The following is a 24778-nucleotide window of genomic DNA, read 5'->3' as shown; positions in this document are numbered from 1 at the left end:
AAACGGGCCCACCCTTGGCCCGGGCTTCGCCCGGCGTGCGTTCCGCGAAACGGGAGCGACGAGTGGTGAAATAATGTGTGGCAGGCTCAGGTGCGGGCAATCAGCAACAAGCCCCCTGGGACTTGCAGTCCTTGTCTGAGACACAGCAACCTCCTCCAAGCAATTGTATTTGTTCCTGCTGTGCAGCTTTGGGGGGCGGGTGGGACTATGGGGGAAGGAGCGGTTTGCCAACTCCTAAGTGCACATGACTGTTTGGCCGGCCCGTCTCGGGCCGGTCAAACAGTCATGCACACTTTGCATATTCTCCATGCAAGCTGCATTTCAGCCTGTGTGGAGAATATGCCCAGGCCCCCATTCCCTGTCTGAGCGCTGAACCATGTCGCTCAGACCAATCACAACACTGCATTGCAGCATTGTGATTCGCTTTTTATTCGCTTAGGGGAGGGAACCTGGCTGCTTCCTGTTCTGACCCCGGGGAGGAGAGACTGAGACGACGTGGGAGAGAGCGGGAGAGAGGCGCGAAGGTACGTTTTTTTCTTTTTTACAGACACCCACTCAGCCTGCCCCACCACTCCTTATCCATGCTGGCCGCTATTTGTTACAGCTTGATGAAAAGAACTGAAAGCAGGGAACACAAATCTGACATCTAGTGCAAAATGCCACATGCATCCACTGAATAAACTGTGTGACTCCCACACACAGCAAATCATTTGCTGTTCCATGCTGTTTTTGTACCCCATTTTCCTTTCTTCACGTGTCCCACGGAACACCTATGCCACAATATATATAGCTCCTTAAACTCGAGGCACACCCTGACTCATAGAACCTCTGCAATGCTTTCTAATTAGTCCTGGTATTCACTACTTATCGGAGATGGGTTCCCTATAGACAACAAAAACACATCTCCCAAAGTGAAGGTGAACTAAAAACCCTCTGGGTGCGCTAGATCCCGAACCTCCCAACTTCAGGGGAGCTTGATGTGAAAGGAAAGACTAGACTTTTTGGCATCTTTGCTACTAACTCAATTTGCTATCTCAAACTTTTCTCTGTATTTTTGGCTGCTTTAAAAAAATAATTGCAGTCTTTATACCAGTCAGAGGAGAGTGGAAGTACCTAGTGCAAGTTCCTCAAGGACATAATCTGGAAAATAATTGAAACCATTCTCAGAGGGAATATTTGCGCTAGAGGGAGAAGCCATCTCTAGTCTTTAGTCTAGCCCTGTCCCGTTTCTCTCCATCTAGGGTGCTTTTGGGTTCCCTTTTTGGTGGTTTCCACACTTCAGAATGAGATGGACTTTGCATGATATTCACTTGATCTCTGAGAACTGCTAGATCCTGAGAGTGGTGAAGCTCACCAACCTTTTGTCAGACCTACAAACTGTACAGGTCTTGTCATCCAAACATAAAACTTTTAATGGAGCCCACTTTGATCCTCTACTGCATATTATTCTGCTGAGCAGCGCAAAGTCAGCCTGCCTTGATATCTGTTGCACTAGCTGTTCAAACTAAAAAAATAACTCAATCTGGTGTTGTGCATTTAATGTTGTATGTGTTAAATGGATCACCCTTTCTTGTATACACAGTGGAAATCCAGGTTCTCAACACAGGGTAAGAAAACCATTTCATTTTTAAAACAAGTACAAAACTGTCATCTCAGCAACAGCTACTTGACGCAAATGACTATCAAAGGTTGCTATGTTTGATCTGAAAGACATCTACAGCCACCAATTTCTTTAAATGTCACTGACCTCAGAATTGGAAGTCAACATGATGTAACCACAATGGAGAAATAAACTCAGCTATTTCAATTGTGGGGTACATTTATAAACCCCCTTTACCATAGGAAACCATATAGATCATCATTCAAACAGGCTGACAAATTCAGATGGACACCTACCTATTCCCGCACCCCTCATAGGTTAGACAAGAAATATCTATTGCAAATTACATTGACAATGCACATTTCAGTTTTCTCTTAATATATTTGTGAACAATTGACAAATAGAGCCTCTGTGTTGACAATATTAGTTAAGTACGAAATACACTTCAGTTTGAATCAATATGCCTTGCATGACTGTTTTACGAATATTTTATGATGTATATATAGTGTATTAATGATATTAAAAAATGTTACTATTTAATAAAACAATAGGCTGCATTACCTATATCTTTGGATCTGTGAGTCATTACAAAAGCTCTCAAGTTCCTTCCACTCATGTTGCATTAGCCTGTTAAGAAAAGAAAAAAAAATCAAGAAATGCAACAATCAGACAATAGTTCAATTGGGGTTATGGTAACTATGCTGATCTAGTGAATTGCATAGCTGAGTGGCAATGGGCCAAAAACACTTGCATAGATTATTAATTTACATTAACCCATGATGGTCCAACTATTTATAAGGAGTTTGATATGAAGTTAGGTTTGGTTAAAGAAACAAATTGGCTCTGGAGCCATCACGGAAATATAAAAACAGTTTAGCTATATTTTTAAATCTAGCATGGAAAACCTAACCTATGAAAATAAAAGACCCTCTGTACCAGACAGATTTATTGCTACATATCATAAATGTTTTCAGTACAATTTCAGAATCTCTCAAAAAGGCACAAGATACTCCAACTCACACAGAAATTAGCGTAAAGCGACCTACCTTGTACAGTGCACATGAAAGGTATTTTGCAGATGGCCTAGGGTTCAAAGTGTCTCAATTACATTGGGAATATTTTGTATTGAATTGTGGAGTTGTTGAACCTAATTTAACCTCTATGTGTGAATCCTATATAAGTCTACTTTTGGCAAAGATTTTTGTGATGATCTTAAAACTTACGAAGCAGGGCGGTATTGAGTTATTTCATGAAGAAGAGGATGGTTAACAATCCAGTGCTGAATGTGAAGAAGTGATTGTCAGGACTGGATGCGCATGGGAAGCTAGATGTATAATATACTCTAATGAAGCTCCCCCTCAAATCAGAATATAGGTATGTTACAAATTGAGGTTATCCGAAGATTCTCTATGGTACTCCTCACTTTACGGCTCTCCGTTCAACAGCCTAAATTAGTCAATGCTTAACACTGTAAGAGGAGGTGTGAGAAACAACAGGTCCCATAATGACAGATTAAGAGATGAAAAGCTCGTCAAGACAAAGGTATACCATAAATATAGAAATTTGCATTAAGTAGATGACAACAGCAACAATCTAGAAACAGTTTAAGGTAACTGTTTTAACATTTGGTACAGTCTATGGAGCGCAGGAATACAAAAAATGTATTCTACCTGCCTCTAGTATTTTTTTAAATGGAGCAATAACAAAGGGCAGGCTATGAGTGAAGATAGTCATGATGCTGTGTAGAGGTTTAGCCCACTTGCCTAGGTTACTTTCAGAAATGGATAAATGTATGATGCTCAGTTCACTCACTCATGAGCAGCTCACAAGTTATATCTCAAAATGAGGCAATGAAAACTTTCCATGTAGGGTAAATGAACGATAAATGGCGAAACAGGTTGTGAAAAATGAGAATCTACCACTTGTTTGCATCCAGTTAATTGTCAGGCTATTACCTCGTGGGCATTTCCTTGTGGACTACACGTGGAATTCCTTCATAGACCACTTTCTCATTTACCATTTCACTGTAAGTTATATAAATAACATTTTATGGATAATATTTTTAGAACAAAGGTAAGGGGCAATGTGTTAAGTGTCTGAGTAAGGGTTAAGTGTATGAGTAAGGGTTTAAGGGTAATGGACAGGAATTATGGGTAAAGTAGTAAGGGCATTTTTATTATGCATAGTTATTAAAAACCTTAGCATACATTAGGATATTTGTGCCACAGCAAGTTTTAAAATGTAAAATGGTAGTCCAAAATAATGTTGATAAGGTTAGAACAACATAATTAATAAAGTTCATAGTCTTTGCATTTTTCCGCAGCTTGCTTTAAAAATTTAGTAAAATGATAATTCAAAGTGATGTCCGTTGCCTTGAAGCACGCAACCACAGCTTGTGTGCAGGTTCGAATGCCATGTTGGTTAAAAGGTGCTTTCATCAACGCTTTCCTTTCATTCATGAGACCAGATCAAACATGTTACATGAACAATATTTTCCCCCTCTGCATTGCACAACCTGGATCATGGAGTTTCTGCTTCCTGAAGCCAAGACACAGTGTGGGCACGTCCTGGGAGCAGGCCGAAGCGGTATCTAATAAAGTGCTCTTTTAGTTGCTTAGACCATCTGGCCTCTGGATACGGCTGAAGTTTTGGGATTTTATAGTGGTTTATGACCATCCAGGCATGAGATCTGGCTGATGGTGCCTCTTTGTCCATAGCCACTGAGATGTTTTCATTACACCATTTATCGTTTTTTTAAATGACCCTTGGGGAAGGGTCGTTTTCCATAAGGGTCAAACACCCAGGGCATCAATGCCCGAGTCTGGATACCGGCAAGCAGGGGCATGTTGTTTGTTTGGACTTCGTGCCAGTGGACTTTACACAGTTAGTTGGCCGTTGAGGCCTGTACTCCGTTCCATACTTTGATGTATGTGCCCTTTCTGGCAGCTGACTGATTTACTAAGCCTACTCAAGTATTATCAGGGCCAGAGAAGCGTTAGATGGAAGATGAAAAAGCGATCTAAATATTTTCGTAATAATCTAGTTCAAAGCACTTATGTCTTTACCTTGTAACGCCTCGCTTTCATGGGTTAGGCTCGGGGTTAGTTTTGCAGCTATTACCTTTAGCAATGATAGGAAGCTTGGGTCATCCAAGGATCTCTGTAGTGTTCGAAATGATAGAATTAGCGCGTTACCCTTCCTTTGAAGCTCCTGCCTGTGTTGGTGGAAGGAACCTTTATCATCAAATAATACTCCAAGATATCTATAGGTTTCCACCGATTCCAATTCTTGTAGAAACCATTTATGCCTTTTCTGTGTCCTATTACTCACTTCCATGACTTTGTTTTTCTTTTGATTTATTGACATGCCATTGGTTGCTGATTAATTAGTCTGTCAATGAGCCGTTGTAGACAGACTTTTGTTTGACTCATATCATCTGCATGCAAAAAGTTAGAGATATGCATGGAGCATGAGCATTTACCTCTTCCAGGGCAGGGGTGAGGTCTTCCAAAAATAGATTGAACAAATATGGCGCCAATACTCATCCTTGCTTTAAACCCTGGACAGGAAGGAGCCGTCCCCTAGTCTCACTCTTGCCCAAGTGCCTGTGTATAGCATCTGTTTTGCTTTTAAAAGGTGTTCAGGGTTGCCCCAGCATGCCAATTTCTGCCAAAGAAGATTACGCTGCCTGCTCCACAAAGTAAAGATAGGCCGCTTGCTTGTTTTGCTTTCATTTATCCATTGTTACAGAGAGTGATAAGATATTAATTGCCGTGCCACCACCTTGTGTAAACCCAGATTGATGATGTTTTTTATTTCAGCCCAAATTGATAGTTCGTTTAGCAGAAGGCCTGCAGAATGCTTTGCGCCAGTATCTTAACAGTGTAATGAGGTGATAACTTTTGGGCTGTTGATGGTCACCCCTTTGAAGATCAGACTAATTATGGAGTCTTTCCAGAAACCGGAAATTCTTTCTAGCTGTAAAGCACTGGTAAAAACAATTGTCAGGCTGGCCGCCCAGAAGGTGAATTTGTTTTATAGAGTGCTTGTGGTATTCCATTTGGGCCCGGGCCACATCACGTCTGCACTTCAGAATGGATTTACATACTTGATCTTCTGAAAAGCTGAGCATACTATCGGCATGGCATGTAGTCATTAATGAGCTTGTGTTTTTTGACTCATACTTGGAGGGTGTTGTTTCCTCTGAGGATTGATTAACATGTTTGGTAAAAAGGGTGACTCACCTTGTTTCTGTCAAGTTTGAATTAATTGCGGCATTTGGGGCCCTATTTAGGATATTCACCATCCTTCAGAAGTCCCTCAAGCATTTTCTTTTTACTGAGATTCAGAGCTTTTGCCAAGAAGTCTTGCTTTGTTGCTAATTTTTCCTCCCAAACCATCTTCCTGTAAGTTTTATTCATAAGCTGGCCTGAATCAGAGGGTTCCCAGGCTGCCTCTGAGCCATTCTCAGTATTTGGTTATGATTTCTCTTCGCAATACAACATGAGGCGGATAACTGATTCGTTTTTAAATCTTGTGAGCACTTTGTGACTTGGCGTGTGCTTGGTCGGTTTCTTAACGAGTAGATAATTATTAGATTTCTTGTAAAGAGTGCCCATTTGAAGATCGGAGTTAGATGTTCATTAAAAAGGAATCATTAATAAGGGCTACTGAGACTTTCCCAATAGCTTCTATAGTATCATCAGACCACTGTAATCTCTGGTAATTTATTGCTTCGATTTCTCCCAGCACAGAACTGCCTGCTGATGGAGGATGCATCAAGCTCTAGAATTTGTTGTCCATGATCGCTTTTGTACGATTTTTTGATTTAGAATGATGTAATTACGTGAAGTAGGGGGATAGTGGCTGCTGTGAAGTCAATTATGGAGTTGCACACTGCTGGTATCTACCATTTAATACTCTTAGCCCCAAGGATTCCATATCTTTTACCAGCAACACTGCTTTTGTGTCCCGTGTCCTATTGATTTTTGTTCCCGGAGATTGTTTGGGAACAAGCCAGAGTTGATCCTGCTGTGTGATATGGTCATCTGGGGCAAATGGCCACAGAAGGTTCATACTAAAGTCTCCTGTCACCAAAATTTCTGGTGGCGTTGGGTCTGGCAGACTGTCTAGTAAGATATTTGAAATTTTAAATGAAATGGCTTTCCTAGATCCCGGATCCGGGTGAATATATAAATTGATTAATAAAAGGGGCCTCTTAATTTTTGCATGCCAGTTCTTCAGCTTAATGATTAGGATGTTTTCATCGCCGGATACCAGCAGCTCACTTTCTATCTTAAGTCCAGCTGCCATGAAGATTGCCAGGACCCTATTTGGGTGGCCAAACCATACTGTTTTATGGGCTCGACTGAAATAGGCTACAAATCCGTCAATGGAGTATGTTTTAACAATGTTTTTTTGTAGGAGTATAAATTGATGATCCCTCAGGAGATTTATGAAATCCTTATTGTGACTTTCATTATGGAATCCATTTATATTCCATGAGCTTAGATTCATAGATTTAGGCACTCGCCACCATAAAGGTCTGCTGATAGCCAGCCTAGATGCAGTTGTGTAGATCTACATTCATCTGTTGGAGGATGCATGACATTTTTTGAGGAAGAAGATGAAATCTTTTTGCCAATAGGGGTTCTAAGGATGGAGTAAACTTTCTAATTATTTTTTGAGAATTGTGATGGAATGGGGTCATTTTGGTTGGCAAGCAGGCCAGATAGGCTTCTGCACGATACATGCTGATCCTAATTCCCCAGCCCTGTAAACAGTCTTTCTCCTGGAAAACTTTCCTAGCCATTAAGTTTGAGGCCCAAGTCACAAGCGAAGTCTCCTGTAACTTACCTTCCGTACTGGATAGGATTTAATTGGATTCAATGCTCGCCCAGGACATCTTCTCAAGGGTTGGCACAGCCTCTAATGGTGTTAAGACATTAGAAAAATGTAGAATATCATGTCTGCTCCTTGACTAATACTATGGTGTGAAGACTGTTTGGTGCTGTGCATTTGATTACCAAATATTATACAGTACACACTTGCTTTCGGTGTGCGGAGTCCTTAGCCTTTTGATCATGGACCAGCAGCAGGTCATCCATCATGCTCTGAGTCCCTGCTGCAGCTTGGATAGACAGTTGAACTGGTGAGTCCTCTTTTCTGAATGTACAATCAGTTTCTCTTTTTGAGGGGTTAAGCTGGGAGAGAGCCGACCTGGGTTAATTGTTGAGGCTCCTAGGAGTTCATGTTTACAAAGCGGAGGTATATGACGGAGTAGGGCCTCCTTGCTTTGTTTGTTTTCGAAGGAGGCGAGTTGGAAACCTTAGATAAACGAATGTCTGTGGGAGCTGGGCTAGGTGATATTAAGGCTTGGTTTGAAGCTTGGTTTGATTCGCGTAATTCACATCATTTTTGTCATTTTCATCGTTTTCAAACATTACTTCAATGCCCACATCAGCTTGGGTGGTTCAGTGTCACGGATTGCCTCACAGTCTTAAATTGCTTGTGGTCGGTGAAATTGGTGCTGGAAGGGATTCCATATTGCCTGCAGCAGAAAATATGGTCCTGGTTGGGTCCTTTCAAAAGTGACATTTTGATGGCACCTTTATTGATTTTTTTAAACATGCAGGGCACTGGCAAGATTAGACACCGAATCTCCCAGGCAGATTTTGATTTGATGCTTTTTGCAGGTTGGTAAAGCTTGCAGTTTTTTTCTTTCTCCGTGCAAGCGGTTGCAGTGCCATTTCTCATCCAGACCGTATGATAAAACCTTTTAGGAACTTGCAGATTTTGCTGATTATATGAACTTTTGTGGGTTTTTTACGGGCTTTCTCAAGCAGGCCTAGTCTGGGGGATGCTGGGAGACAACTTGGATCATAATTCTGACCTACTGTAGGCTTTATCCAGAGTGAGTCTAGATTTTCTGGAGATTGGAAGATGCCTTGGGTTATGCTTTTTGATTCATTTATGGCTATATTGATGTTCTGGCGCCTACGTATACCTGCAGTGTAGCCCTCAGCTGTGTTGCCCATCCCACCCTAAATTTGTTTGTCCCAGGGGGTATCTGTCTGGTTGTGTGTCTGGTGGGGTGGCTGGCCAGGGTGCGGTGGCGCTGCAATAGCAGAGCGGGCACCAAAACCCGCACAAGCTGCACCAGCCTTATTTGCCGGCCACATCCGTTCAGCAGGTGGTGCCTTCTGCCTATTGATTACAGCCCTGTAGCTGAGCTCCTATGCTACTGTGCTCTATGCATTGGAACCTCCTGCCACCTTTACGATTAAGCCACTCAACTGCCCCACTGTGGCTGTCTCACCTTCCTGGCCACTGTTTTTAGGCTGCTGCTGAACCAAGAGATTGCGAGCTGAATGGCGTGCCTGCACTGCCTTCTCCCTCCGCCTTCTATCCTTGCCTGCTCTGCTCCTCGTGGTGTTCCCCATGAAGATGTTGAGCTACAGCATGCCGAAGGGCCGGCAGGTAGCCTATAATCCAACTGCTAGGTGCTAGATGCTGGACGAGGCCGGGAGGGAGGGGCAGGAGGGCGAAGGGCAAGTAGGCTGGGTAGTGCAACATAGTGCAGAATGTTGAACCATCGATGATCCAGCCGGCAAACCGCACACAGCAGGATCGTTGGTCCCTCCTCTCCTCTCACGTTGCATCACGCCACAAAGGTTAAGTGGCAAGGGTAATGGCTGGGGTAAGATGTTAAGGGCAAGGGTTAAGGGCAAGTGATGAAGGTTATAGGGTAGGGAGTTAAGGAGAAGCAATAAAGGATAAGGCAATAAGGATTTAAGGATAAGGGGGTATGGGCTAAGGGTAAGCGAACAAGGGAGTAGAGGTAAGGGATTAAACTAATGATAAGGGGTTAAGGGTTAACATTAGGGAACATGTGTAAGGGGTTATGGGTAAGGGAGAAAGAGTAATATGTTAAGAGTAAGGATTGAGGATAGAGGTGCAAGGAGTTAAGAGTGAAGGTGCAAGGGGTGAAGAGGTATGGGTAGGGGTTATGGCTAAGGGGAATGGGTAAGTAGTTAAGGTTGAGGGCTTAAGGGTATAAAGTTATGGGTAAGGGTTAAAGGATAAAGAGGTAAGAAATTATGGGCAATGGGAAATAGCGATGGTAAGAGCTATGGGCCAGGCTGCAAGGTAGTAAGGTTAAGGGGTTAAGGTGTAGTTAAAGGAGTAAATGTTAACTTTGAGTTAAGGATATGGAGTCAAAGGATAAGGGTAGGTTAAAGGTCTGTAAACATGGCTTTATGGCTAAGGGTGTAATAAGTTAAAAATAATGTGTATGGTTGGGGTAAAGGTTATGGATTTAGGTGAAGGGCCAAGGGTACAGAAAAAGACGCTAAAGGAAAGGGGTAAATGATTAAGGGTACAGGAGTAAGGGAAAGGATAAATATAAAGGATTATGGGTAAAATGTAATGGATTAATGGTAAGGGTATATGGTTTTGGGTAATATCCCCTCTCCCATTACTCTCTTACTTTGAATCCCTGAACACCTTACCCATAATCATTTAACGTTTTCCACATACCCTTTACATAGTCTTCCTCTTCCCTTTATTTGGCCCTATTAGTTTTCCAAATCGTGTTCATTATAATCCAAATAGCATGGATTTATTCAGAATGTCAACCACCTCCCTTCATCTCCCCAAGTCCCTCTGAGTACACACTATTGAACTAAGAATCTGAGGGCTAGATGTATGTACAACTGGTTACAAAATATTGGTTACAAATTGCGACCAGAGTTTTTGCTACTAGAGTGGTAATTTGCAAAGCAACTTATGTACTAATAGGTTGGCTTGTAAATTACCAATTCGTAGTGGGTCGCTAGTCGACCATGAGGTACGTCACAAATTTTGACCCACTAGGAATTGCATGTTATGTGCAAACAAGAGAACCCAATTCAAAGTCAGCCAGGGACCTTTGTGTGCAAGTATTTTATATAGACATTGGTCCCTCACAACACGAATGGAGGTAGGAATTGATATAGAAATACAATGAGATCTATATGAGTTTGCACTAGGAATTGCAGCCATCACAGTTATGGTGGCCTGCTGAGGTCAGCAGACTACAATGTCTGTGATTGCTTTTAAATAAAGGATTTTTATTTATTTAAATGAGCTGGGTTTAATTTTTTTTTAAATGAAATGTGTAAGAAATATTTTTTCAACATTCACAAAGGGTCCTTAGGCGCCCCTTCCCATTTGCGAAAGGCTTACCAACTCCTTTGAGGGGGTGGTGAAATATTGATGTTTTGCACCCGGAATTTGGCCGCAAAACATTAATACATAACAAAACATTAATACATACCATTTCAATATGGTATGTGGACGGGACACCCTCAACACACCCTTTCCAAATACCGAATCAGTGTTTGGTCACAAACCCTAACTAATATTTGGTAATGTGTTCCCAAATCGCAATTTGGGTTTGAAACATCAGCAAAAGCCTTTTTGCGGTTGCAAAAGGCCCGAAGGCAAGAAGAGTTTATACATCTGGCCCTAAATTATGAAAAATCACATTTAAACAACTATGAGCTAATGCTAAGCACTCTATCCAAATGGGCAAAGGACAAGGAGGAGAAGAGTGATACAGGAACAATCGTTATTAATGCAGCTATAGATACAAGTTTGTGTGCAAATAAACTGTTCAATACCTCAAAAGGCAATCAAACTGTCATCCGTTACAGTACCAGTGCCTCGATATTCGACTATAACAGCAAGTAATATCAGATTTCAGTCCTGATCACTCAATTTCCTCTTTTCTCTCCTTGTTATGGATATTAAATTGTAACAACGGGTCAATCCACACATGGAACACTCTTAAGCCTTCATTGCTAAAGATCCTCTCCTTGCTCAGCAGCTCACGTCAATGTTGAACAGGAGCAGTCACTCATTTGCGTTTGTTGGGTCTTGTAGGTGTGTTCAAAGGTTCCTGTGTCTGAGGGTAAAACATATCACAAGTATGTTAACTGTCCCCAGCTGAATGCACCATAAAGTCACCTGAAGAACCACATTCATCCTTTCCTTCATCCCCTGGTACACCATGTGGGAATTTGGGGACTAAAAGGTGGGTAGCTGCAGAAGGAAAAACACCAATGTCCAGAAATCTGATACATTTGTGGAGAACATCTTGATGGAATAGGCAGCCCAGGAGAGAAAAGGATCTTGAAACATAGATGTCCAGCATCATAACATGGAGCGCTTGGGACACCAGTGTTGTATTCTCTGCAAGAGAAGCATTCTAGGATGGCAAGTGTGGACAGAAAATATTGTCCTTGATCACAAGGGAAGTCTGATTTGCCTTGTTTTCTGACACAGTGGTTTTCCTCTGTGCTCTGGGTTTTATGGTTGGGTCCCAATGATGGGTCAATTACAATGAATACAGCCCTAACCTAATGGTTCTGGAGATATCCACATTCAAAGTCATGTTTAGTCACTAAGGGGCTCGTTATGAGTGGCCCATTAATGTTCTGCATTTTCCCCATTTCCAAAGCGGTACCAGGAACTCTGGGGGTGGCGAACATCTGGCCCACTACAATTAGATCCTGAGGAGTTACTGTGTCATGAGGAATTATGGGGAGATCCCTAATTCTGGGTCCCATTTTACAAGCAATACCTAATTTCCCCACCATACTGTTTACAGTAGCCAAAATCACCAAGTGATTGTAAAGAGATCCATGGTGTTCCAACGGATCTCATAATTCCGAAGAGGTAAGTAACTTCATCGGTTACTGGTCCCTCATCGGTTACTGGTGACGGACGACAGTCCTGTGAGTGCATCTGCCAACTGAAAATCATGGCTGACTTAATCTCAAACACAGGTCCCTGAATTTTGATAACCCTCTGTCAACAATGTTCTGGGCTCCTCCTCGACCTAGTGTCTAGTGTTGATCATTAATAATTTTTACACTGACCGGGACTCACCCAGTTCACTACCACCCACGACTAGCCAATTCTAGTCCAGTTCAACGGACACCAAAAGCTTTATAGGATATTGCTTTGGCTCCCTAAATTATTGTGTCTTAAGTTGAACCCCTTTTCCTGTTTGAGGAGAGTTAGGTTTACTGCCTTTTAGACTATTTTCGGGAATGCCACATGAGCTAAAATCCACAATGTTGTCCCATCTTTTATCCAGTGCTACCAAAAAACCAGGACAGACATATATCCAACGAGATGCACTGTATAACCATGTCTGGCCACTCTGCCCCACTGACTGACTAGTGATAAACAATCATAGTATTTCCGACAAATAAAGCTGGATGCAAAAATCACATCTATGTAGGATAACATTGCCACAGGGCTCCATGTTATAGAAAATCTCTCCGTAAGGAAAGGTTATACATGTATTTGAGTTCGTATCTTAGCACCAGGAGATATTAAAGTCTTCTGTCATTTCTTTTACTGCCCTGTCCTACCTACTTGGATATACAGACATGTTTTGTTTAAGTGACAAATCTAACAGGACATTGTTTATTTACTACGTCATGCTATACCTGAGATTCTACCCCACTATCACTTAATAGAGTAATATATTATTTTCCTCTCCGCTTCCCATGAAATGTCCAATGCAAAAAAGGAGCAACATAGGTATTAAAAGGAGTGCAATAGTATTTGCTACCCTAAGAGACGAGTGGTAAAGGACAGCAGCAAACATGAATGCTGCTATGAAACCACTGCTTGCCCCAGAACATAAAGAGAAGGCCTCACATCAATTGGGTCCTTGGCATGTTTTCCTTTTAAGGAAATTGTACATTCACTTGGATCGAAGAAGATATAAAAGGGTCCAGACAACCTAAAAAACATCTGTTAGTTGTCTGAAATCCAATTCTCCTCGAAGTTATGAGAGCTGCTTTCATTCTATGAAGCCAATAATGTATCGATACTTAAGAAAGGTGAAAAAAAGTATGCAGTGAAATGGTTATACAAGTATTGTTAGAGTACATATTGGGAAGAGGAAAATTATTTAATTGTGAAGATTCAGGGAAATAAGGAGCAGAAACTAATTCAGTGTTCTTGTTTTTGTTTATAGTAGGGAGTTGTCAATTACATTGAGGTGGGTATTCTTGATATTATCCATTTAGGCACATCATTTGCTGATGTTAACTATTCTGTCGGGGGCTCCTTTGAGCAAATGTCGCTATATGCACTATATGCAACCCTCATCAGCTGGCGGGGACGGATTGTGATAAATGTGAGTTAAATCCACTGATCCAATATGGACAGTTGCCTTTATGGGCAGTATAACTTATAGGTTTGATTTGTTAAGAATACAATTTGTAGGTAAATTGTTCACCCTAAGTTCATTGACATCTTAAGGTCCATTATGGTTCAAGGGATTGAGTTCTGCCTTGGAAAATTTACTTGTCATGACACTTTTGTTCCTGTGTTTCACTGCAGGTTCAAACTCTTTAAAGTAATTTAGTTTCGCAAACGACTATAAACTGAAATCTTGGGACAAGATGACCTCAATGTCTGTACAGCAGAACAAGCTTCAGCTGAAGAAGAAAGATTCTATTATTTGTGATATTTCTGCTTGCAATAAAAATCAACATACCAGTTGCTCAGCTGACACAATTTTTCTAACAAACCTACATTTCTAGCACTCTAAAGGTTAGTGTTAAGCAGCAATTTCAGTAGTTTCATCTCTTATATATTCAGTTGTTGTATTTTTAAGATGCACAGAGTAACGAGTATTGGCAAAGCCAGTAGGACTCATTTTTGAGACCTATGAGCATCGTAAAACGTGTTAGCCATGTGGCACAGCAACCCCAATGCTGTGCCACATGGCTAAAGAATTTTGTTTAAAAAAGGCTTTTGACATGGCTAGCTATGCAACTTTTTAGGAACGCGATGCGCACCATGCGTGGCTACAAAATGACGTAGCTGTTATTTTTTTTCTTTATAGTCATTAATCTGAGTTGGTTCAGCAAATTTAAAAAATGGCTAAAAACATTTTTTTTAAATGGGTGGAGGGAAGCAACATGGGGCGGGTAGGAGGATGAATGCAAAACGGTGGATGTGGGACAGGAGCAACATGGGAGGAAGCAACATATAGAGGGGCAGGTGGGAGTGGCAGCAACACTGGAGCAAGGAAGGGGATGGAAGCAACACAGGGCTGGGTGGGGCAAGGTGATCAAAGGGTGAAAGAGAGCAACGTGGTTCTCATGTGCAGAAAGCACAAGGGTGAAAGCTAATGCAGGTGTGTAGGAGTGAAGCATATAGGCGAGCGAGAGGAGCAGAAAGCAGAACAAAGGGGGAGAGATGCACACTAGGGAGACAGCAGAAAAACACATGCACTCTCGAAGAGTGCTTAAATGAAAAAAAGCAAGCTGTGGAAGAATGTAGTAATGTGTTCCTGCTCCAGGGACTAAACAACACAAGAAGAGGAAGGAAAGCCGACATAGCTAATGAATAAGAAGCAAGCAAATGAGAGTGACAATGAAGCCAACCAATTTTCAGTAATGGGTGGCTGGAAACGCACTATAAGATGACAGTATGTTACTCAACAGACAGAGCATGCACATACAAAGAGAATATGCGTTGTCTTCTCTATGACACCCATCTGGCAACAATTGAACAAAGTTTCTGTGTTTGTCCTTAGTTGCTCCATTTTACAGAACTTCAACCACTTTAAGGTCTGGCTTTAGTCAAGACCTTTTGATTTTACAAAAATGATATATGTTATATAATTACTTCTAGGGGCTGTCAGCGAGCCCTCTTCATCCATTAGTGATGGTCTCATTCACAATTTTCTTCATCCCACTATCGCTTACAGAATGAGGCAGTGGATCAGCCCACTGGCTAGCATCACTGTAAGTGATAGTTTTCTTCCCTTTCACCATGACCACATTCACACACAAACTAGTTTATCCCTTAAGTGCCAGGGACTACTACAGCAATGTGTGCTTTTGAGACCAACAAAATATTTTAGCCAATGTTTATTTTTAGGTGACTCGGGCCGGCAGTTTCCCCAATATTAAAGTTTTGCAAAAACTATGACAAAATAAAACAAACGTTGTCAAAGCAAAAAGGCTGGCAGCCAGAGCAGACCTATTGGCTTTGCCAATGTTTGTTCATGAACTAAGTAGCAGGAGTATAGAGTAGACGCAGCCACTAAAAAATGTTGTAATGGGTATTAGAGTCGAGCTTTCAGCTGTGTGATGAAATGTATATATTTGGTATCCAACTACTGACAGATGGAATATTGCATGTTGCTGTCAAACGTAGCACTACCTTAATTAGCTAATTATGTAACTACCTACCTATGTGATGTAAACTCATCTACAGTAGTGGTCACCAAACCAGTGAGAGGTTTGTGAAGGGAGAGATGTTGAATGTTTTTTAAGCGTGTTTATTCAAGATTAGCTATTGACGCTAGAATAGATCATATGAATGATACAGTCCTGATGACCACTATTGCTTTTACTAGGCTCTTCTTAACGTTGTAGGCCTACTGTAAGATGAACAAATCGATAGTCAACTTTGTACAACCTAGGACATAGACCCTGGGCTGTGCTATCGGAAACCCATTCTAACATTTGGCGCAGACCAACAGCGCTGTTTCTACAAACCACGAGAAATGCCACATAATTTGCCTTTCCTTGCCACATATTTTAGTCAATACTGCCAAATAATTTGATCCTCCCCTGCCGCATAATTTCAATGGCCCTGATGATATGTAATTACAGTGCGAAGGAGATGCGAAGGAGCTCAGCACTGCAGACATTTTGCAAACAGTTACTGGGTGTCATTAAGAGGACAGCCCATCTGATCAACACTCATGAGCCAAAGGTAGCAAGAACTGAGCAGAAGGTGAGACTGTGTCTGGTGACCCATTGGATAAAACCACATATTTTCTTTCTCTACAATGTATGGTCTTCGTTATAGTCTTCTCGGAGTAGAAATGTTGGCAAACTGGAGCAATTTTCCAACATTAAATCTATTTTAATTCTATAAAATCTATTGAGATCTGGGAAAGGATTTCATGCATCTGCCACGAGATCTTATTAGCTCTAAAACACTTTAAACACCTCTAATCATGGAATTTATAAAATAAACTTGGAAGACCGTTTTAGTTTCGCAAGCACCTTCTGAAGGTACAAAATGGAACCATCTCCTTTACATGCATGAATTGCTGGTGTGCTGAGCTTCCATTAGCAGATCTTACACGTCTTAGACCAAGGGAAGCAAGGATGAGATGAACGGACGTTCAAGTCTGGAATGATTTTTGCAAGAGACACATGAATACTTGCTTTTTTATCTGCTCTGGTTGCAAGGATTTAGGGAGCAACTCGTTGAAATGCTGCATTTTGTCGCTAGAGATGGTAGATCCGCATACAACCCACTATTTTGGCATGGTCTGATTCTCTGAGAAGAGCTTGCAGAGCCCAAGGGCAATTAGGTAACTCTTGTGCCAAGTATTGCAGTTGTCCTTCGAATCACAAAAGCCATGTTACTATTGCCTCTTTGGGCTTTGGCATTTGTGGGCAGTGATTTTCAGCTCTCAAGGATTACTCTTGGGAGAATGGGGTGGGGAAGAAAGCAGATTTCAGTTAACACAGGAAAGATTCTGAATGTATACACCATTATTCTTTTAGAAAAAGGAATAGGCCTTCCTCTACAACTACATAAATATGGTTAGTCATTTCAGGAAGTCTTATGGCACAAATGACTTTTCTGGTATGTAAGAGAATTAAGTTTGTATCTCTCTAGACGTTCGCAAAATGCAGTCCAAACAGTTGCAAAAGGGGTAGGCTAAACGCTATAGCCAGTGCAGTGCTGCATTCTTGCTGATGGAGCGTGCTTGTGGATTTTGGGGACGTGGTGTTGTTCTGTCTGGGCCCAATCTTTCCCAGCCTCTCTCCTCTTTTCCAGAGCAGGATAAGAACCATCAGCTACGTTTTAGAGGTCAAGTTCATGAACATACCAGCAGTGGAGATGCAAGTGTCCTCAGGCCGGACGATACTGAAAGTGAAACCAACATGTGCTTCAGCACAACTGAGAAACACAGAGACACATTACACATGGAGATTTCAGCAGCAATTTGGTTCAAAGGCATGTGGGGCCTCATGTTGAGCATCTCTGTCATTCACAAAGCCTCTGTGAAACAACAGCAGTGATTGACATCACCCGCAGACTCCTTAGGAGTGATGCAGATGAAGTAGTATGTGCGGAGGCACATGGGCCATCGCAGATGTCTTAGGGGTGACCAACGATCAAGGTGGGCTGTGGTAGCAGGACTCCAGCCCCAAAGTCCTGGTCTCACGGAACTTCCTCGTGGCAGTGCACTCGCCAATGGTCTCAGGCTCAGGGAAAGGCAGACTCTCTAAGTGCAAGGCAGTATATCTCCTGCTCTTCCTTGGGTTGCAGCAGTATAGTGGTCTCTCCTCAGTCCAATGGTATATTTCCTACTCCTCATGGGTAGACAGCCAACATTCTGCCTCTAGTCCCAACTTTCCTCTACACAAGTGTGCAGAACTTCTTTCAAGTAAAAGGTGACCCCTCGGTAAACCAAAGATGTCAACCAGTTTAAAGGAGTAACACTTTGAGGGGACCGGTTTCAGCAGTTTGCTGGCCAGCAGCTAATAAGTCACTTGCATCACTTGTCATGGGACCCCTGACTCAAGGAAGTCACAGACAGTGCTCTCTTATATCCCAAGACATTTAAATATTGACACCCGAACCCTGCTCGGTTTCAACCTGGTGTTGATGGCTGCAGATAATTAAGTCTGAAATGTGTGGCCATGACCCGGAAGTCATACATTTCGAGCATGTTATTTCTCTATTGCATTCGGGCTAAGAGGTTTCTTGGTGTGTTTTTGTGGACCACTGCTATAAACATCTACATGCTCCTCTCACACCATTTTATCTCAGAGTACTGTTACTGCCAGAGCACAAGCAGACAAGCCAATGTTTTACTGTTGCTTTACATGTTAGCCCCAAAATAATTACTAATTAACCGATGTGTACACGGAGGCGCTCGAGCTCTGTCATTGCTTGCGCTTCAAACGTCTACACTAGTCAGTAATCCAGTAATCAAGTGAGAGCGAGGCCATAAATCCGGTAATCCTCTGTGTTTTAAGTTTGCATTTTGTCTGTGCAAGTAAAGTCCCATCAGATTACAATCTATAATTAGAGAAGTTAACTAAATACAGTTAATTAGAAAGCAATCATTTACATACCGGGGACGCTAGAGATAATTGTAAATGAGAAATGCAAATAGCCAAACTACTCAAAATACCAAGTGATGAGTGTTTATTAGAGACTCTGCTGTGTTCATTCTATAAAAATGCCCTGGATGGAGGCCTTGAAACACCCCGCCACGCCTCACTACTGCCGTGACCTGGCTTTAAAGAGTAATTATAACTACAACCACTCCTAAGCTAGGGTTTTAGAAATTGTCAATTAACGCAAACATATTTTTAATATTACTCCCGTGTCAAGAATAATGGTTGGCAAAATTCAGAGGGCTCTCAAGTGAAAAACGGTCCGATTCAACAGCTTGCCTCCCAGAGACGTAGCTAGAGCTTGTGGCACCCGGGGCTATCCCTCAGATTGCCGCCCCTGGGGGGGGGGGGGTTGCTGGGGGAAAAGGACGGCAAGCACTTGAAAAAGGACTGAGAGACACGTAGTATCGCCGCGAATAGTTACCTCGATCATGCAAGTTACATGCACATACATGATACGGTCCAAGGCTACACAGTTGAATACACCGGTGATTGGCAGTGACTGGCAGTACAAAAGAGAACACACAGACTGCATGATCTATCTGGGGACTCAGAAAAACCGCATGTGACATCCATCAGAGCGCTGCGTGAACAATTACCTGGTAATCCCCTCAGCACAATGCAAACATGCACATACATGACACTGTTCAGGGATCCATCATCTACAGCTGACATTAAATGACCATTCATCATGGTCCCCCCATTAAAGCAGTGCACTTTGTGATCTGCATGGTACATGTTCTTTGCAGCTGCCTCCCAGCCCTCTCTTACAACTGAATCGCATTTCGATGGCTCTGCATTTGGGACCTCCTTTACTGTGCCCATGTTAGCATGCAAAACATCTCTAATGTCCAATGGGCCCATTGAACCTCACGCACAAGGCATGGAGAGGGGTGTCTATTCCACTGTGGCCACCGTGTACCCTTCTAGGGCTTCCCAGGAACTGTCTAATTCACACTGTTATTTGTTTTTGCCCAGGAAACCTCTGTTATTAATATATGTATCATATACGGCCCGTTTCAAATAGCAATGGGTCCGCTGCCCCCTACTGCATGGGTGCCAGTGCCTCCTGGTACCAAAGACTGAAACTTTTAAATTGCAATAGATGACAAGCTCTCCTGCTCTCCAGTAGCTAGTCACGCCGCACTGCCATGCAAGGAAGGTGATCCCTCGGAGGTACTTCTCAGCACAGTTCTCTCCATTGTCTGGAATCTACCCCGTGCCTACCTGCTGTATCCCTGTGTTGTAGACTTTGGCCTCACCGCCTGTTAGTGGAACGATCTGTCCTCCACAGTAAAAAGCGGTCACCATTTTGGCTATTTGATGTGGATACGGGAACTAATTTGTCACCGCAGTTTTTTCTGCTCTGCTAACTCAAGTTGTACTTGCTGGTGAGCCCTAGCATCTTCTCTGGGATTCTCATGACAATGACAGTCACCCCACTTCGGCCCGATGCAACAGCCTCGATGATGAAGCCAGCACAACTGGTGGAAGACATGCCCTTTTCAATGCCAGGTTAACTCTGCATGTTCATTTATTGTCATGCTGATTAATATTATTAACAGCATCAGAGCAGCGGCTAGATTGCTTAGGAGAGTTCTCTCTGGGACCTCGTGTTCAGACACACTGGAGGACAGTGTAAGTACTTATTTTATTTTTGTCATTATTATTATGTCATAAAGGATCCAGTTATTGAGATATTGCATGATGTGATGATAGTCTTGACTGGGACCAACAAGCCCTCTTTTCTTGCTAATAACACTCAAGATAAGTACCTTTTAATAAGTTTATCAATAATATTAACGTTTATTAGATACAAGTATTTGGCTGAATTATTTTCTATTGTTTTATTATAAGCCCATTTCTCACCAAATCTGGTAAGGACACCATAAAAAGGGGTTGGATGAGGCTGGACAGGGCTCTGCACCTAACAGGCCCACTTACTAAAATTCTTGATTTAGTTGAGGAAGCTAGATTGGAAGGGTCTGAGGAAGACCCAAAACCATGTCTAATTGGCCTCAAAAGGCAATATGCATTTTGGAAAATGCAAATGGAGCTCTTTCTCCTGAACATCGCTAAAGTCTTCTTATAAAAATTGACCATAAACAAGGAATCTTAATATCCAAAGAAGAAAGTCAATTGAATAACGGCCTGCTATTTGGAGACTGTTCTGCTACAGGTAGTGATACCAGTTACAAACTTCAACTCTTCCGGTTTCCTGAGTACAATATTTCTAGTTAAAAAGAGAAACAAAAGGTTCCAACCTGTGGTCATTCTTAAAACATTCAACAAGTTTGTAGTTTCCCATCACTTCATGATAGAGGTGATTGTACTTCTCAGAGATTTGCTGTTGGAGGGCGAATGTAAGGTTCATTTGGACCTTCAGGATGCTTATCTCATAATATCAGTCCAGAGAAAAGAGGAAATATCTACAGCTCCAATAAGAAAATTAATTCTTTCAATTCAAATCACTCCCTTTCTGTCGCTCTTTGTTGAGATCAGTAGCTGTTCACTTAAGAGCTCAAGGAATCAGATTAATCATCTATCTGGACCATTTTCTGCTCATGTCCCAAGACAAAATCAATATCAAGCTCAATAGGAGATGTGTTTACAGATGTTTCAGAGTATAGGATTCCTAGTAAATCTGGAGAAAACAGTCCTTTGTTCCTTCAACTCAAGTAGAATTCATGTGTTTTGTAATAGATACAATGTAATCAGTTTTACAACTTCCTCAACACAAAGCTCATTTATTAAAGAAAGATATAAAGTACACCCTAAAGTTGTCAGTAGTATCTCGGAGGTTGGTAGCATGGTTAGTAGGCATAGTAGCTTCATGCATTCAAGCCATTTCGCCAGGTCCTCTACACTAAGGAGTTCTGCAAAGACTGAAAATTCAACGCCTTTGCTAAAGCCTCTCATATTCAAACTCAATACCATTAGATCAAGGATGTCAGGCAGAACTCCGGTGGTGGTTCGATCAGCTAGATGACTGGAAAGGACGAGGGATTTTCTCTCCCTCCTTCAGATCTTGCCTTAGAATCTGAAGCAAGTCAGATAGGTTGGTACACAAGATGTGGCCAGTACTCGACTGGAGACACATGGTAAGAACAGGAGTTACCTCTGCACATAAATTGTTTAGAGAGGTATCTGTGCTAGTTCCTTTACTATGCTGGGAGATTTCAATTTCTACCTAGAGGTCTCGGCTGACCCTGATACAGCGAATCTTTTGAAATTTATACAAAGTATGAACCTTGATCAACGGGTTGTTGGCCCCACCCACACTGCAGGGCATACTCTGGACGGGATTTTTTCTAGTAACCCGCAACTTTCGTTTACAGGCCTACTTCCCCTGGTTTGGTCTGACCATGTGGCGGTTTGCTTCGAGTTGGCATTTTCTAGTCAACATGATGAGAATAAATTGGTAAAGAAGCAAGTGGCTTTTAGAGCATGGAACAAAATTGAGGCTAAAGAGTTAGAAAATCTATTGAATGTTTCCCTTCCAAGCTTATCGATAGATATAGAAGAGGCAACCACCCAATACTCTAAATGGCTTGAAGCTGCCGGTGACAAGCTAGCGCCGAAAAAACTATTATATTCTAATAGAACACGGGCTTCTGCCCCATGGTATGGACAGGAATGAAAAGATCTTGAATTGAAATGCAAGTTGCTAGAGAGGAAATGGAGAAAAGGATACAAAGCCCTGGAGAAAGAGGCATATAGACTAAGTCTTGTGGCTTATAAACATGCTCTCCAGGCGGCGAAGAAAACATTCTTCGCCAATCGAATAAACTCTGCTGTAAATTCAGCCAAGGAACTTTTTAAAATAGTAATCAGCCTGGCATACCCGGACCCTCCCAGTATCCCCTCGAGCCAGGAGCTCTGCGATACAATTGCCAAATTCTTTTTTAGTAAGGTGGAGACTATTTTTTCTATGTTCAATGGCCCTATAACAGACGGGAAACTAGATGCTGAAGAGAGGTACAAATTACGCGTAGGTTCATATCTTAGTCTAGATGAATTTATGCCTCTTCCTATTAGTGAGACTTATAAATTATTGATGTCCACTAAATCTGGCTCTCCTTATGATCCATGTCCAGTAGCAGCCTTAAAACTAGCCCCAGAACCAATTACCATTGCATTGACCACGATCGTAAATGCCATGTTTAAGCAAGGATATTTCCCGATAGCCTGGAAGTCCGCATCAATCCTGCCGCTACTTAAGAAACCTAACCTAAACCCGAAGGATCCTAATAATTTTCGACCAATTTCACGTATCCCTCTGCCAGCTAAATTAGCTGAGAAAAGTATGAATGCACAACTCACCTCATACTTACTGGAAGCTCAAGTATTGGATCGGACTCAATATGGGTTTAGAGCAGGCCATAGTACCGAGTCCGCGCTGCTAAAATCTACAGAGGAAATCAGAATTGCATTAGATCAGGGAGGTAAGGCCGCAATGATCATGCTTGATCTGTCGGCGGCCTTCGATACGGTCCATCACGATTTGTTGATGGACCGGTTGTGGGAATCTGGAGTACAAGGAAAAGCATGGGAACTCTTGAAGTCCTTCCTCTCAGACAGAAAACAGACAGTGTCTCTCTGCACTTTCTGTTCTAAACCGTTTTCACTGCCATGCGGGGTTCCACAAGGTTCCTCGCTTATTCCAACACTGTTTAACGTTTATGTGTCCTCTCTTGCCCCTTTGATCAGGTCATTTGGATTCGATCTTACATCTTATGCAGATGACACCCAGATCGTGGTGTCTCTGCAACCAGGGCAAGAGAGGAGGACAGAATTACGTTTTCATGATTGCATGGACGCAGTGGGTTTATGGATGGCCCAGAACTGTTTAAAACTGAACTCAACCAAGACAGAGGTCATCTTGTTTGGGAATGATCCTAAGTTCTGGACCCCAAGTTGGTGGCCGGTTTCACTGGGCTCACTTCCAACCACCTCCAGGAAAGTAAAGAATCTGGGAGTCTTGATTGATGACAGGCTCCAGTTTGAAGATCAAGTCAATTCAGTTGTCTCGTCTACTACATTTGTCTTGAGATCCTGTAAGAAAATTTTACAGTATCATCCCAAGGAGAATCAACGCACTATAGTGACTGCATTGACTATGACCAGGCTGGATTATTGCAACAGCCTTTATTGTAATATCCAGGTGCGCCTGTTGCATAGATTACAACTTCTTCAAAACTCGGCAGCCAGATTACTTACAGGGACACCTAAATTTGCCTCTGTTTCTGGTGACATTAGAAGACTTCACTGGCTACCAGTTAAGAAACGGGTGCAGTTTAAGTCACTTTGCACCGTTTTTAAAGCTCTTCATGAGAATGGCCCAGAACATTTAAAGCAGCAGTTTAAGTGGTATGTTCCAAATAGACCACTGCGATCTCTAGGAGCTAAATTGGTAGCAGTTCCAGCCTTTAAAAAAACTGGCTGGGGAGGAAGGAGCTTTCGGGTGGGGGCAGCCAAAGCTTGGAATGCCCTCCCGTTTCAACTTCGTAACAGCATGGATCTCATGGCTTTTGGAAGGGCCTTGAAAACCTGGATGTTTAATGGGTAATATGTGGTTCTTTTGGTGCCCTTGTTTGCAGGAGGTTCTTTGTAGATAGTGCCAGGACACCTTCGGGTAACAGTTTGCGCTTTAAAAATATTATAACATAACATAACATAACAGAGATGTTTGCAGGCTTCTGTCCCATCCAAACATTCACAAAAACACAATAAGTTGTTGCACTCGCTTCCAATATGCCTGTGATGTCAGATGCCACCCGCAGATTTCTACCACATGGTATGGACCTGCAGCCCCCTCACCTTGTACTGGGTAAAAAAAGTATCCTAATTGAGCGGGTCCTGGGGTGGGAGGTCTCACTTAGCCCACTATCCCTAAGCTACATAGCAACGGCATGGAAAGACCCTGTCCCCCCTAGCATCACTA

General features: G+C 42.2%; 1 protein-coding gene across 1 annotated transcript in view; it reads right to left on the bottom strand.

Moving 5' to 3' along the window:
• CCDC148 (coiled-coil domain containing 148) overlaps positions 1–24778 on the bottom strand; it is an 871149-nt gene that overhangs the window by 733979 nt on the left and 112392 nt on the right. The window contains exon 2 of the mRNA XM_085645511.1: positions 2162–2227. Within this exon, the coding sequence (XP_085501637.1) occupies positions 2162–2216 (55 nt within the window). The 5' untranslated portion in view covers positions 2217–2227. The remainder of the gene's footprint in view (positions 1–2161; positions 2228–24778) is intronic.

This window comes from Triturus cristatus, chromosome 3_1 (assembly GCF_964204655.1).
Source record: "Triturus cristatus chromosome 3_1, aTriCri1.1, whole genome shotgun sequence".
Taxonomy (NCBI): Eukaryota; Metazoa; Chordata; class Amphibia; order Caudata; family Salamandridae; genus Triturus; species Triturus cristatus.
Note: the sequence above shows the minus strand (reverse complement) of the source record. Positions and strands in the feature narration are given on the sequence as shown.